The 16,172-nt window shown below is 38.2% G+C and overlaps 1 protein-coding gene across 1 annotated transcript; it reads left to right on the top strand.

The window, feature by feature from the left end:
* Positions 1-1,355: 1,355 nt before the first annotated feature.
* Positions 1,356-15,836, top strand: cUnh15orf39 (chromosome Un C15orf39 homolog). The gene is made up of 4 exons (XM_079826070.1): positions 1,356-1,626; positions 3,270-6,203; positions 8,340-8,376; positions 13,707-15,836. The coding sequence occupies exons 2-4, from the start codon at positions 3,311-3,313 to the stop codon at positions 13,756-13,758; spliced, it is 2,982 nt and encodes a 993-aa protein (XP_079682196.1). The 5' UTR covers positions 1,356-1,626; positions 3,270-3,310; the 3' UTR covers positions 13,759-15,836.
* The last annotated feature ends 336 nt before the right edge of the window (positions 15,837-16,172 follow it).

The raw sequence follows: 16,172 nt of genomic DNA, 5'->3' as shown, positions 1-16,172 counted from the left end.
CAAATCAATGAAACAATTCAGGTTATTTCAAATCTGTCCGTTTTGAGAACTCAAAAGAAAAGGAAAGTCCTAAATACTCATAAAAGTTTAATTGATTTAACTAATTTGTTTAATTTGAGTTGGCTCTACTCAAACCAATTAATTATTTTTAGTGTTAGGGTTTACAGTGTGTTTCCTATTAAAACTAATGTTGCTTTACAGTTTTATTGAGTTTTTTTGTGACTTTTAAGGGCAATAAATATGCTGCCTCACTTATACGTCACAATGTAGCAAGAAATATACTGTTGAATCCATAAACCTAATTTGTATTATTATTTAAACCTGAAAAATATAAAACTGTGGGGATTTTTAATCATGTAAGATGTAAACATGTAAAATGAAGAAATAATATTTCACTTTTTTTCTAGGTCACATTTGTGACATTGACCATGTGACCATCCTTATACATATGGTCAGATGTTTTTTGCGCAAGATGCTCTTTGGATCATTCTCAAATCATGCAGAACATCATCATCAGGTTTGTTTGTCACAAACTGAACTGTGGAGTTCATTTCGAGGTGGATCCTTGTGGATTTTTCCTGAAACACTTGATCACCTATTCTTTTACTGTGTGTGAGGTTATAAATGTTGGTTCGATATACATAGCTGGTTGTCAGTAAAAATCGAGTCAACTCCTCCTATAACCTAACAAGATGTCATCTTTTTTAATTGTGATGTAAAGTAACCATTCTCTGATGTTATAAAAAAAATGTTTATTGATGGATAAAAATCATATCAAGCTTACTTGTAAATGGAAAAAATGTATCCTTAATATATTTGTGAGGTTGTTCAAATATTTTAGAGCTTGAAATGCCTCAAAAAACATAACAGAAAGTCTGAAACTCTATATTTCTCTTTGTCAATTTATTGTTTATTATTTTAGTATGTTTTTCTTTGATGTCTTTATCAGCTAAATGTTTGTTCTCAGCCTTGCTCCTCACACTTTTTTTTCTATTCTTTTGTTTGTTTTTGTTTATTCCTTCTCAATTTAAAACTCTGTGTTTTGTCCCAATGGAAGTGTCTCACATTGTTGTTTGTTCCCTGTCTTGTTATGTACATTATGCAATAAAATAAAAAAAAGGAAAAGGAAAAGGAAAAGAAAAAACACTCAAGCAGTTTCAGTGCTGCTTTCATTAAAACTAAGAGTGACAACGAATACCAGGCATTCTGCAGTGTTTTCCAGTTAAACTTTGCACTCAATTTGTTTGGCTGATCATTCACTAAATATAAAAAAATGGTAAATAACGGGTTAAGGCGTTGTTGTTTTAAGTTGAAATGTTCCATGTTCTTGTAGCCTAACCATCCAGCCTACCACCACTCACGCATGATTTAACTGCTGCCGCCTGTGCTTTGAAACCCCGCCCTCTTTTTGTATTGTCACCGTTCGATTGGCTATGCGTGCTGCCACCGACATACTTCGACTGCTTGTGCCAAATAACCTTTTGGAAAATAAGTGCCGACGTTAAAGCATGCTTCTCTGCTCTCCTGTACAATACTTCATCCGCTCCCAAAACATTTGGGTTATACTTTGGGGTATTTCGGTTGTCATGGATTTGTTGCGGACGGATAGGAATTTCAGTTCACGAGGTAAGTTTTGCTATATAAACAAAAGTTGGTTTTAGGGATTATTACAACGTAAACTTGTTGGCGAACATTATCAATACACAGACGAATGTTGATAACTGTATTTGGCACGGGTTTAAAGTTTGTCATTGGACTGTGAGACCGCTTTTCAGCTTATTGTGTTGATGATCAACATTATCAAAATTATCCGAAGTAAAAACGGTGTAGTATGTTAAAAACATAGAATTTACAGTTTATTTAAATGTACGTTGAATTACGATGAATCGTCCACGTATGGACGGCTAAGAAAGGTTTTGTAGCTTTCGTTTTACCGGTTTACAGAAGTGTCTAATACAAGTATTTAGCTCATGTAAATGTTGACGGAAGTTTACCAAAACACCCCAAACGTGCCAAATGGTGTCTTTTCTAAATGTGGATTTGCATGAATGAATTTGCATGTTCGCCTCGCGCCCACAATAGACTATTGTCCTCAATTTGTCAATGTGCTATAAGGTTGTGTACGTTACACAGTATAATTTTAATGTATGCTCTCATATTAACATTTTGTAACTGTTTCGAAGTTGCAGTTCTTCACATTATTTTGGCTTCATATGCACATGCAGCATATTTGGATATTATGGGCGCGTCCAGAATGCTGCACGCGCCTATGATGCTCACAAGTGCTGACTACGAAGGCAACTCACTAGGTTTTTACACACAGCCACAGTATGCTGAAAGATGTTGGGGTTTATTTCATCACTTTGAAACCTCTGGGTGGCCTCACCTTGGGACTCCCTGTCTCCACCACTGATAAACCACTTAAATCCCCTTCACTGCCACTGTCAAGCCTAGTGTTACCCTCCTGTGAGCATCATTATGCTCTCTTTGCACATTAGGGAACATCACTGAAGGGAATGAGTGCATCTCCCCTCTATGTGAACACACTTCAAATGGTAGCTATTGAGTTTTATAAATATTACGTTTTTAAAAATATTATAAAAGACTGATTCAAACGTTTTACATTATAAAAATATAAGGGTATGTAAAGAAAATATGGCTATGAATATGACATATGTACAAGTATGAAATGTCAATGCATAATTCTATTTTTTTTTTTTTAAATCATTCACTAGATACAAAACCACTTTATTGATAGTTAGAGGAAGTAAAATGTGTGTGTACTGTGTATACATGCATATCTAGATCTTAAATGATGTTATTATTTCCTCTGTCCTAACTGAACTCAAAATGCATGTGACAGGTGGAACATTTGTGCATATTCGCACATAATTAACTTTGATATATTTGCCAAAACTGCAAGATGCTCTTGCATGCAAAGGAAGTAAGGGGCACCCCCTGTTCCGAAGCATAAACGTGCCTGTTTTTTTTTCTTGTTGTGGTTACCGCTCAAACTTTTCTTCCTAATGTTTGGAGGAACATGTCACGTGACATTTGTCAAAATAGAATTGACAGAAATGTTTTTACCAAACCACAGAAAGGAAGGTATTGCTAAGACGATAAATAAACCATAGAAGTGAAGCTGGGTGACTGTTTGTATAAATATCTCACTCTTGTCAGGGTACTTATTCCAATGATTGTACAACATTGATAATGCTAATTTAACATGTAAACTCAAAATGTTTTTTTCCTTTTTTTTTCTTGTATAGATATGATTTAGCTGGGTCCAGCCAGAGCCTGGGAATCCAAGATGAGCAGTAAGCAGGGACGAAGCTGCATCAACCCTCGTGTTCAAAGTAATATGGAAGGTGCCGTGGGCACCTTAGTCCCCGTGGGGCCCCCTAAAGCCGACAGCCTACCACACTATTCCCATCACAAAGCTCTACCAATCAGCAGGGCTTACTTCCCTTACCCTCTCAGTGGACAAGACACTCTTGACTTTCCTTCTCCATGGGGCAATTCAAAAACCTGTGTGAGAAATGGGCAGAGCCCAGGGATTAATTCATCAGCCACTGAGGGGTCAATTACAATTCCAGCTGTTTACAGGCCTGATAAAGCGTCTTTCCCTGTGGATGCCGGTGGTGGCCGGTGTGCTCTACCGCAAGAGTTGGCAGCGAAGCAAAGATTGGCCTATTATGCCAGCAGTCCCAGACAGCACAGTCCCAGAGCAGCTGGGGTCATCTCACCAGTGGCAGTTCCTAAGGGTCACATTAGAGGGTCAGATGCAGAAAGCTGTGTTGGGCTGGCTATTCCAAAACCTGTATATAGTCATAGCCCCTGCTGCACTGAGCGTGGATGCACCGCAGGGCAAAACTACGGCATGGAACATGGGCCTCATAGGATGTCCCCTCACATATATGATGACGAATGGGCTGCTCATTTCAGCCGTCTTGCTTACCTGCATAAAAAGGGCCAGGAAGCATTGGCGCAACAGAGGGCTTTACAGTTAGAGCATGGCGTGGAGGCTATAAAGGATGGGAAGACAGAGGGCTACCATGGTATCGGATCAAACGGGCCCAGGAGATCTCTTCCTTTAATGGAACCGAGCTATACTTACAACACTGGACGTCCATTTATGGGCGCCACACCAGAGTACTGCCAGCGTGCCCCAGTTCGTGCACCACTGCACACAGGTCTTCACTATACTTATGACCCAAGGACTATGGCACACCGCGGAGTTCCTTCAAAAGTATATCAGAATCATCCACACATATCTAAATACACGCAGATGCCTCCGTGTCCCAATGTCTATTACCCTCAGAGTCACCCTGAGGCTTACCGAACCGATCCCAATGTTATTACAGATGAGCATGGTCAACATCATCATATGGATCAGTTCCATTCCCCTCGAGCTGACTTGATGTCGCCGTCCTGCTCTGTTGCCCCCCCACACCATTCTCTGATCTCAAAATATCCAACTTATCATCCTTATGGAGTGCATTTAAATAATAACCAAGCACCCATGCATGAGCAGCCACGTCCCCCTTTCCCAATGCATCAATCAGAGCGACCACTTGATTTTTCAATACGAAGGGTGCAGACACCCGACTCCCCTCGGGAGCTTTGTAGACAGTCTGGAACTTCTGGGGCTTTCCATCCTACTCCAGCCCACTACAGACGTCACAGTAACACCACTACTCTTGAACACTCGGAGAAGTCTGAAACTGGGTTTCTTGTTGGCGGCTCCAAAGAATTTCCCATTAGGTCCTCTGAAGAGGTATTTAAGAACAGGCATCATGTTTCAGATCCACCTGACAAAGATGTATTAGATAAAAGACCCAGAGAGGAATTTGAAACGGACCTGGCCAGTAAAAAGCAAAAGATTGACTTAACCCAGGAGTTGTCAGATAATGAGCTTCAGTCACCGTCCTCCCCACCAATGCCAGTTATTAATAAAGTTTTTAGCTTGGCTCCTTATAAAGTCTATTTTGAAGCTACTGGCATGTTGTCTTCACTAGGAGATTCAAAAAGTCCAAAGCCACAGCCTGAGGTGACACGTCTTAAACAAGAGCCGGAAATTAAAAACTGTGATCTAGAACCAAATTCAGGTGAAAGTGGTTCACTCAGGTTAAAACAAGAAGCCCAAATGTCACCAGCTAGCAGTGACGGTCAAGTTGAAATGCCACATACTGTAAAGATCAAAAAAGAAAAATTGGATCCAGATGACGAAGCTTATCAGTCAGAAATTAAAGTGAGCATTGCTGAGGAGATGAATCATCAGGCTCATGATTCTGTGGTCAAAGAAGAGCAAAGGGAGTCAGACACAAGTATGCCTGGCTCTCTTCCTTGTCATGTTGTAGTAAAAAATGACTTTGAAGAAGAAAGCAATCCACGCTTAGTAGAAAAGTCTGAATCTTCAGCCACATGCAAGACTAAGAATGCTGTGAAAGATGACACGGAGTCCATTTCATTTACTACATTGCCCACAACACCTCCAGAGCCGCCTCCAGTGACTAAATTCTCTCTCACTAAAATCCCACCTCATTGCCTTAAATTGTCCAATTTTAAGATAATCATCCCTCCGGTCCTAAAAGCTCCAGCAACACAACCTGTTGAGGTTCCGCAGTCTGCAGTGGAGGACAAGCCAATTATGAACAGCAACAAACATGCCCGTCATCAGTTTATGGAGCTTCACCAGTCCCTCTGTAGACTCTTATACTGCTGTGTTACTCGACGCCCGTGTCAGGAGCTCAGGGACTGGTTATGCAAACTGGACCTTCGAGAGTCAGGCAAAGCTCAGAAAGTGTCCTGTCTCTTGGGGTTGAAAATGAGGGAGTTATGGCTGAAAGGTGAGGAAATGGAGGCGTCTCTTCAAAAGGTGGTCTACCAGCTTCAGAAGTACGTCGAAAGCCGCGAATGTCCCTTTCCTCATGTCATGAGGGCTGGTGCGGTGTTCATTCCCATGTTGGTGGTCAAAGAGGTGCTGTTTCCTCAGGTTCAAGGCACATTCATAGACCAGGTCCTGCAAGAGCATCGGTTGGAGCTCAGGCCCACCACCCTCTCAGAGGAGAGGCAGCTGACTCAACTCCACAGAAAGGCTTTCTCTTCGAAACTCCGGAGACTTCTGTCCCTTAAACATCTGCCAGATATATACCCGGATGTCCTCAACCTTCTCTACCATGCCAATGTCTGCAAGTTCCTTGGTGAGTGCTGGATGGTTGACCACTATTAGTAGCATAAGACCTCGTAATAGGTGTTGAACTGCAGTGTGAATTTTTAGCAATGCACAAAATGTTGGTACTGTGTCAGTTATTAACAGCCGTTATTACATTTATTGTTTGTTTATCATATCAGTTGATATTGGATATTTAATTTCCCCTTTTTTTCTCTATTTTTACATTTGTTATATATTTGTCAAGTAACGCTCACCTAAAGTTGATCATTCAAATTTAATAAATGTACATTTTAAAAATAATTAAATGTAATTTGATAAAATATCAAAATTATTATAAATGTTTCATACTGTGCATTATTCTTACATTTTTACATTTTATGTTGCTGCCTTATGTTTTTCCCCCCACATCAATCTACACTCCATACACCATAATGACAAAGGAAAAAAACTGATTTGCGACAACTTTGCAAATTGATTAAAAAATAAAAAAACTGAAATTGCATAAGTATTCGTATCTTTTACTGGGACACTTGAAATTTAGCTCAGGAGCATTCTAATTTCGCTTGTAGATGTTACTACACCTCGAGTGGAGTTAAAGGGATAGTTCACCCAAAAATGAAAATTCTGTCATAATTTACTAAGAAGATATTTTGAAGAATGTTTGTAACCAAGCCGAGAGAGCAACCATTGACTACCATAGTAGGCGAAAAAAATACTATGGTAGTCAATGGTTGCTCTATCTGGTTTGTTACAAACATTCTTCAAAATATCTTCTTTTGAAACTCATACAGGTTTGGAACAACTTGAGGGTGAGTAAATTATGACAGAATTTTCATTTTTGGGTGAACTATCCCTTTAACCTGTGGCAAATTCAAATTGAATGGGTATGATTTGGAAAGGCACACACCTCTCAATAAAAAGCTGAAAATGCATATAAGAGCAAAAACCACGCCATGAGGTCAAAAGAACTGCATGTAGAGCTCAGAGACAGGATTGTGTCCAGACAGATCTGGGGGAAGACTACACAATTCTGCTGCATTGAAGCTTCACAGAAGTTTTGAACAACCAGGGCTGCGTTTCTCAAAAGCATTGTGAGCTAAGTTGATCATGGAGACCAATTGTTCTTAAGGGTACAAATACTTATGCAATGTACTCATTTCAGTTATTCCTTTTTAATACATTTGCAAAATTGTCAAATATTTTATATATATTTTTGCTTTGTTATTATGGTGTATGGAGTGTAGATTGATGTAAAAAAAGAAGAAAAAAAAAGCCTTTTAAAGTAGTTTAACTTAAGGCAGCAACATTAAGGGGTACAAATACTTTTTCAAGGCACCATGTGTATATAATATATAATTATATATATATATATATATATAGATATATTTAAATGTTAATATCAACCATGAAACATTGTAGTATTGGTCAGAATTTGAATATTGATGTAACCCTAATAAAACTTTTTTGGCATCCTTAATAAATTTTATTCTGTAAATCATTGTTAATTTTTGGATCTGGCGCTATGGCGATGACGGTACTTTTATCTTTATTGCCTGAAACATACTGCGTCATATTCAGTTAAAGGATAATTTTATGGTTCCATTTTTTTTAGTTCTGTAACAGGTCTCTTTAAAAAAAAAAATACAAAAAAAAAAATATCACAAGCAATGAAGACAGTTTACCAACTTTTTTCCCAATATTCAGACATGTATTATTTTAGGGTTAAATTTCACAGTACAATTTTTGTCATATTAAATTTCGGTTCCACATTTTAAGTAAGCAGAACTATCTAATTGTGTTGTCTCTTGGATGTTAGTTTATTGTATTACACATTCTGGCTGAATTCTTACTCTTTAGATAAGAGGCTTAATATTATATAATCCCTCATATTATTAAGGTTTAGTCCTAGATATAATCTTTAAAATGCTAAATGATGATATATTTTATATATATTTTTAATATAAAAACCTATTTGATTTTGGTAGGTCGGTATTTGAATTATTTTCATATTGTACATTTATTTGAATGACTTTTTATATTAAGATCAGCCATACATGGCGCATACCTGTGGTGACATCTCTTTTATTGTTCCTGCTTTATGATTTATTTTTAATCATACGTTTTGGTCATACTTTTTTGATTTGATACACATTTGTTCTTGCAGATTCCACTGCTACAGATGGTGTCCAAAAAATGCCCAGGTACCTTCTTATTACTTTGTCCCCCAAAACTTCCTCTCCAGTCACAAACAGATCTTGTTGACAGTTGTAGAGCGCACTTTGTAAATATTTGAACTGCTCGTTTCTTACTGGTGCAGTTTTGTTGCAGGTGTTTTTTTTTATCAGATATAGTCTGGAACGGAACAGTGATAAAGGATATCTTTCAGTTTCAGATGGGTGCACTTCAGGGAAGGAAGTTAGTATTCTTTTTGAGGAATGCTAAGGCGGGTGGGGGATGGGAAGGGGTTTGCCAAATGCACTGGTGTAACCTTTCTCACCTGCAGTGCCATTACAGACCGTTAGGGGTTGACGGCTGTCTGTTATTAGTTACAGCATTCAGATGTTTTTTTTTCTCTCTTGTACATTTCAGTGCAAATTCAAAAACAGATTTAGTTAAAGCTGCAGTGTCCTGTTGATTGGTGGATGATTTTCGTGGGGGTGTGAGCACACGCGTTTCACATTGTGGATGTTTTATAGTGTTGCCACTTAATTTCCAATGTGGGCTCTGGGGAGACCCCGAACATCCAGATTGGAACGACTTCTTTTTTTGTCACACTAACATACAAACTGGAAGGTATTCCAAAAAGCAAGGTTAACTTATACCCCGAACTCCCGGTTGATTAACCCTAACCTTGCTTACTCAAGGTATGCTGTTTCCAAAAACGCATCCAGGAGTAAGTTCAGACAACCCAGAGTATGTTCCCGGTTGACACACAAGACATTCTCAGCAGAGCAACAAATCAATGATTCACCATGGAAACAGACACTAAGCCATTCTACTTCCTTCTCCTTTTGTTTAATGGCGATTTACATAACCTACTTAGTGCACATCTCCACCTATTTGGTAGTTGTGCAATCATTATTTCAATCTTTTGGTTTAATAAGTAATCTTTATTCACTGAGAATAAGGGTTATATTGTTTGTTTGATGCTAATTAATTGAATGCAGATCCATGTGTGAGATGATAATTCAATAAATAATAAATATATCTGAATTGAACTGTCATTTAAACATTACCTTGTTATAATAGTGCTTTACAGTTAATATATAATATTGTATATTATAACTATATGTAACTCTATAACACATTTAGTTATATTAATATAATATATTTATTATATACCAGTATCTGAATACCTCTTAAGCAAACTAACCCCTGGAACATGGCTACTTGCATACCCTGAAAGTTATCTATGTTTTTGGAACGGAAAGTTGAGGTTATCCGCTTACTTACCCTTAAACATACCCAGGTATGTCACATAACCTGCTTTCTGGAATACCCCCCTGATATCATTCCAGTTCATTTATTTATTTTTGTAGAGCTAGATGAAGAGACTTTTTTTTAATTTTATTTCAGCAACGTTTATTTCGGGTTGCCCCCAGACCCCAACAGCGCATAAGGGTTAAGAGATCATCCCTATTTTTCTTTTTCTTTGTTTCCATCTTTTTCTGCAGTGTTCTGTCACTTTTAGCCTTTTTTTAATCATTGCTCGGTCTAGGCATGTGCCGGTATCAAATTTTCATGTTGCGATTAATTGCTGAAGCTTTTATCACGGTATATGGTATTATCGCGAATATTGAAATAAGTTGCAAAAAAAAGTGTTGTCATACTATAACAGGTTTAATAACTTTCTTATAACAAAAGAACCAAACATTTAAATACAATTAAGCAATACACAAAAATGTATAAAGTAAACAAATATTTAAAACAGATTAAAGTGCAAAAGAATTATAAAGAGCAATAGGCAACACTTTACAACAAGGTCTCACTAGTTAATGCATTAACATTTAACAAAGAGCGAATAGCTAACTTTTTACAGTTATTCTTCTTTGATTACGTTAGTTAAAAAAAGCAACTGTCAGTGTTAGCTCAGGTCCATTAAATAATACAGTTACAACTTTTGATTTTAATAATGTGTTATTATTTTGGTGAAATTTGAAGTATTTTTCATTGTCAGTTTGTTAATGAATGAACTAATAGAGCCTTATTATAAAGTGTGTGACTGAACAACAATCAGAACATATTCAAACAATATTTAGGGCATGTAATGTAGTCCAGATTAAAATATAAAATGTTTAAGTTTGAAAATGAATAGCCTTAAGTCTTTAAGTATTAAGTATTTGGTTATGCGATGAGCACCGAGGGTTACCGGGGAAACTGCATTTCTGCTGTTTCGTCAGCGCCCTCTGCTGTCAGAGAGTGAATGTGCATATATTGATTCAGCGCGTCTCCCTCACTCGTTCCGCCATGTGCTAGTGTTTGTTTACGTCAGTGTGCGTTCCTATATGTTCATTTAAACGGTTGATGGGTAAAGTATCAAAATGCATTCTAAAAAATCTGAATAATTCGTAAGAAATAATTATTCAATTTCACGGTATTTTGAAGTGCCCACGATAACAATATTGTGCATGTTCATTATTGCGGTATATCGTATTACCGTATACGGCACATGTCTAGCTCGGTCAAAATTGCTCTGTCACCTATTCTGTTTCATTAAATGGCTTCTTTTTCTTATTGGTTTGGTTGAGTAATTTTGCTTCTATTAATGGTAACCTGTTTGATTACATTTTATATATGCTCCTATTGTGTTGCCTCGCCCTCAAGAATGCATGCAGAGGTTTTACTTGTGACCAAAAGATAATCAAGTATATCAGGTGTGTTCACACTGGATCAAAACAGTCTTGAGGCACTTTTTAAAAAATGTAACCGTTTATACCCAGATTATATAACTTAAAAATTCCACTGTAAGATAAAAGTAAAACTCTATCACTGAATAAGAGACAAACCAATTGTCTTTATAAATGGTTTATTCTTTTGCAAAAGAAGAGTGAACAGTCGTACAGTCATTGAGTGTGTTCCTGCAACCAAAACATTTTCTCTCTCTTATATACCGATCTCTAACCTTCAAGGTCAGCATTCTGCTCTTCAGTTATTTTTCCACAAATGGTAAACACTTGAAAAAATCCCCATATTTCATACTCTTTTACACCTGGACCCTCATATACAGGGGCATGGTGACCTCTTAGGTCACGGGTCATGACCCCCCACCCCTGATTCTCCTTCGTCACATCTGCATCACTTTTCCTGAGGCCCCACCATATCTTACTTTTTTCCTCTCCTAACTTCAAAGCAGTTCCCAGCATAGCAAACATAACACAATGTTCTTTTAAGTATATGAACACAGAAAAACACATGCACATCGATTAAATGAATTTTCTTCTACAAAGGCAACAGTCAAAGATCTCAAAGTTCAGTCTGTCTCATTTACACCAACAGCATGCAAGAGCGAGTCCTGTGTGATTGCCCTTTTACAAAAATCTAATTTATTTAATCATTTACTTACCCTCATGCCATTCCAAAACTGTATGATGACTTATGGAACACAAAAATATTCTCCTGGCTGTTGATTTCCAAAAACTGCACCATAAGGTCCATAAAAGTGGTCTGAAGTCATAGGATATTCAATATTTGCTGAAATTCTTGCCTTAGGCTTGCATACATTCAACTAGGCTCTGTCAAGTTGCATCGACTTTCTTTATTTAGAGAAGAGAACTACTGTCTATGTGTTATATGCACCTTTTGTTTGAGTTAATTTTTTCTCTCTAAGATGAATCAATTACAATTTATCATGCAGTCTTTGAAAATGCTAACGTATTTGGATATTTTACCCAAAAATGAAAATTCTGTGATTGTTCACTCTGCTTCATGTCATTCTAAATCTGTATTACTTTTTATTCTATGGAACATAAAAATATATTTGAAGGAATATTGGAACATTCATATATATATATTTCCATTTACTGGATTTATATTGAAACACTATAATGCCAAAAGTTTTGGGACGCCTGCCTTTAAATGCATGCACATAAACTTTAATGACATCCCATTCTTAATCCGTAGGGTTTAATATGGAGTTGGTCCACCCTTTGCAGCTAAAACAGCTTCAACTCTTCTGGGAAGGCTTTCCACAAGGTTTATGGGAATTTTTGGCCATTCTTCTAGAAGCGCATTTGTGAGGTCAGGCACTGATGTTGGACGAGAAGGCCTGGCTCTTAGTCTCTGCTCTAATTCATCCCAAAGGTGTTCTATCGGTTTGAGCTCAGGACCCTGTGCAGGCCAGTCAAGTTCCTCCACACCAAACTCGCTCATCCATGTCTTTATGGACCTTGCTTTGTGCCCTGGTGGGCAGTCATGTTGGATCAGGAAGGAGCCCTCCCTTCCCACAAAGTTGGGAGCATGAAATTGTCCAAAATGTCTTAGTATGCTGAAGCATTAAGAGTTCCTTTCACTGGAACTGAGGGGCCAAGCCCAACCCCTGAAAAACAACCCCCACACCATAATCCCCCCTCCACCAAACTTTACACTTGGCACAATGCAGTCAGGCAAGTACTGTTCTCCTGGCAACCACTAAACCTAGACTCGTACATCTGATTGGCAGACAGAGAAGCGTGATTCGTCACTCCAGAAAACGCGTCTCCGCTGCTCTAGTTCTTTACACCACTGCACCCGATGCTTTGCATTGGACTTGGTGATGTAAGGCTTGGATGCAGCTGCTCGGCCATGGAAACCCATTCCATGAAGCTCTCAACGCACTGTTCTTGAGCTAATCTGAAGGCCACATGAAATTTGGAGGTCTGTAGCTATTGACTCTGCAGAAAGTTGGTGACTTCTGAGCACTGTGCGCCTCAGCATGCGCTGACCCCGCTCTGTGATTTTTACATGGCCTACCACAGTTGCTTTTGTTCCCAATTGCTTCCACGTTATTATAATACATCTAACAGTTGACTGTGGAATATTTAGTAGTGAGGTAATTTCACAAATGGACTTATTGCACAGGTGGCAACCTATCACGGTACCACGCTTGAATTGACTGAGCTCCGGAGAGCAACCCATTCTTTCACAAATTTTTGTAGAAGCGTCTGCATGCCTAGTGCATGATTTTATACACCTGTGGCCATAGAAGTGATTGGAACACCTGAATTCAATGATTTGGAGGGATGTCCCAATACTTTTGGTAATATGGTGTATGTTTAAACTGAATTGGTGCCCATTGAGGGGAAAAAGAGAGGGAAAAAATAAAATAAAAATTATGTTTCTACAGAAGAAGGAAAGACATACCATTTTGGAATGACATGTGGCTGAGTAAATGATTACAAGTGTAATTGTTTGGGTGAACTGTCCCTTTTAGTTCAACATATGAGCCAGTATTAACCCATTCTAAGCCTGGTTATTCACATATTATAATAATATAAAATTATTCTTCTGATTTATAAATGCTGATACTAAATTCCTGTTTGTTTTCTTTCTACAGGAGTAGAAACCAGCTTAACCTTCAAGAGAGAGAGCACGGACAGCTCAGATGAATCGTCCGGCTGTGTGAATGGCACTGAAGGATTTTACCAGGAGTCCTCTAGACCACTCACACCGAAAACCACATGTGTGGACAAATACTGCCTGAAGACAAAGAAAAAGAAAGGGAGAGTAAAGAATTCCTCCAAGAGGACATTTTTAGATGAGACCAGTTCATCACAAGAGGATGAGTTTACTGAGGAACCGGCGAGGTGGAGCGTTGTCAGTTCCTTAGAGAGAGATAAATGGGAAGTGTCTCTTGTGACTTGCAATGACAGACCACATGTGGAGGTAAAGATTGAAGATGAAACCCAGGAAGATCCTGAGAACTCTGCCTGGGCGCGACCTTTGACCTCAGATGAGCTCTCCTCCAATAACACTGACGAAGAGACCGAAAGCACGTCCTCAATGTCTTTTCAGAGCCGCAGATCCAGCTACGCGGGCTTGTCCAAAGGGCGCTCCAGCATGGTCCTCAAGCTGAGGAAGGTCTTCTACAATGAGGGTCTCGGGGGCAGCGTCCCCCACTACCAGAAGGTCACAGATTCTTCCGAGGCTCCAGAAGGGTTCAGACACACAGACAGGGACCATTACAGAAAAAAGAAACACAAATCATCCCAGCAGCACAAAAGACGTCACGCAGACCGGGAGTTTTCTTTCAGTTCGTACTCTCAAAACCACCCCTACCTCTCCAAAAAACATGGTTCCAAGCACCAGCGCAGATGGGTCCTGCGCTCCGCTGTGCAGTCTGCCCTCCTGGCCATGGAGAACAGATATCCTGAACTGGTGGGGAAGAGGATATGGCACTTGTATGAGGAAAACGACAAAACAGAAGTGTGGTACAGAGGAGTGGTGCTGCGCATCCATGAGCCACATAGCAACCCACTGAAAACTGTGTTTGAGGTCAAATATGATAGTGAGCCCGAGTGGCAGTACTATCTTGAGCTGCTGTTAGACTATCAAAAAGGATGGTTGAAAGTTGAGGACTGAGTCTTGACGGTATTATTGTTTTTATTTCACACCTGAGAACTGAACTGATTCTAAAACTGTGAATATAAGTTGAATTGATGACCGATGAAGCAACAAACGATTATTCGACTTAAGTTTTTAATGAATTTTTACAACCAAAAACTTGACACATTTGAAGTTACGTGGTATGTAAGCAGTGTGTGTGTTCAGTTTCAACTCTTCTTTGTGTTTCTGGTGTCAATGTTTCAGTTCTCGCTGTGAAGTTGTTGGCAAACATTCCCAGCGGCTGACATGTTGGTAACTGCGTGTAAACATTCCATGTGATTGGGATGAATGGAAATACTGTAAAGCAAGATGTTTAACTGTGTACAGAATCATTTTTTATATTGGCTGTTTTTATGTTTTGTACCTGACTTTTAACCCCTTTTGAAAAAATTAAATCTATTTGGCTTGTTCCAATTCATGATGAAGTGCCTAATTTTTTTAATTAAGCATCCTTAAATTGACATTTATTGAGATTTCATTGACATTTAAAAGGGATCTTTAGTGAATGTTTACATGGTGAATTTATTGAAAGGTGTATGGAAACATGTTTCTACTAAGAGTTGAAAAAAGATAATTGCAACTTTATACGCTACCATTTAAAATGGAATTGTTTAAGTTATTTTCTCCAATGCTGCATTTATTTGATACAAAAATACAGTAAAAACAGTAATACTGTGAGAACTGTTAATGAAGAAGTTATTCCAGTGATGGCAAAGCTGAATTTTCAGCATCATCACTCCAGTTTTCTGTTGCATGATCTTTCAGAAATTGCTGCTCAAGAAGCATTTCTTATAAGTACTGTTGTACTTTTTAATCTTTTTGTCGAAATACATTTATCAGGATTTTTGATGGTTCTGAAGAACCGTATTTATTTGAAATAAAATAATATTGTGTAACATTGTCACTTTGGATCAGTTTAAAGCGTCCTTGCTGAATGAATAAATATATATAAATTCCAGACCCCAAACTTTTGAACATTGTGACTTTTCAGATAAAAATGTATTAGAATTCCATAAAGATGAATTTACAAATCAACATTTCTCCTGCAACAAACCCGTTTTAAGAAAATAAAGTCTTAAGAGAAATTTCATTGCGACTTTTTTCTATATCCCATTTGTCTCGTCGGTTAATTTAAATACGAAATAGCGTGATATATTCTACAAGTCTGGCGGTAAATGTTGCTAGCTCTCATAATGTTTCTCATGGGACACAAAGTTGAAGAGAAGGTAGAACAGATTAATAAATTAATCTCATACCTGAACAATGAGCAATATATTCCAGTTCCGGAGGCCATGTTTTACTATCGTCACATCAGCTAAGATTGGTCTCCCTCTGGTGGATATTTTCATCGTGTGAACATTGAAATTAAACTACTCTCCCTCTCAAATGTCTTCCATCTATGTGAAGCCACGCTATC

Source organism: Gobio gobio (genome assembly GCF_949357685.1).
Source record: "Gobio gobio genome assembly, chromosome: 9".
Lineage (NCBI taxonomy): Eukaryota > Metazoa > Chordata > Actinopteri > Cypriniformes > Gobionidae > Gobio > Gobio gobio.
The sequence above is the reverse complement of the archived record's forward strand: the minus strand, read 5'-3'. Positions and strand labels throughout refer to the sequence as shown.

Coding starts and splice junctions, on each gene's coding strand:
- cUnh15orf39 (XM_079826070.1), top strand. CDS start 3,311: ATGAGCAGTAAGCAGGGACGAAGCTGCATCAACCCTCGTGTTCAAAGT. Junction 6,204..8,339: donor CAATGTCTGCAAGTTCCTTG/GTGAGTGCTGGA, acceptor TTGTTCTTGCAG/ATTCCACTGCTACAGATGGT. Junction 8,377..13,706: donor GGTGTCCAAAAAATGCCCAG/GTACCTTCTTAT, acceptor TTCTTTCTACAG/GAGTAGAAACCAGCTTAACC.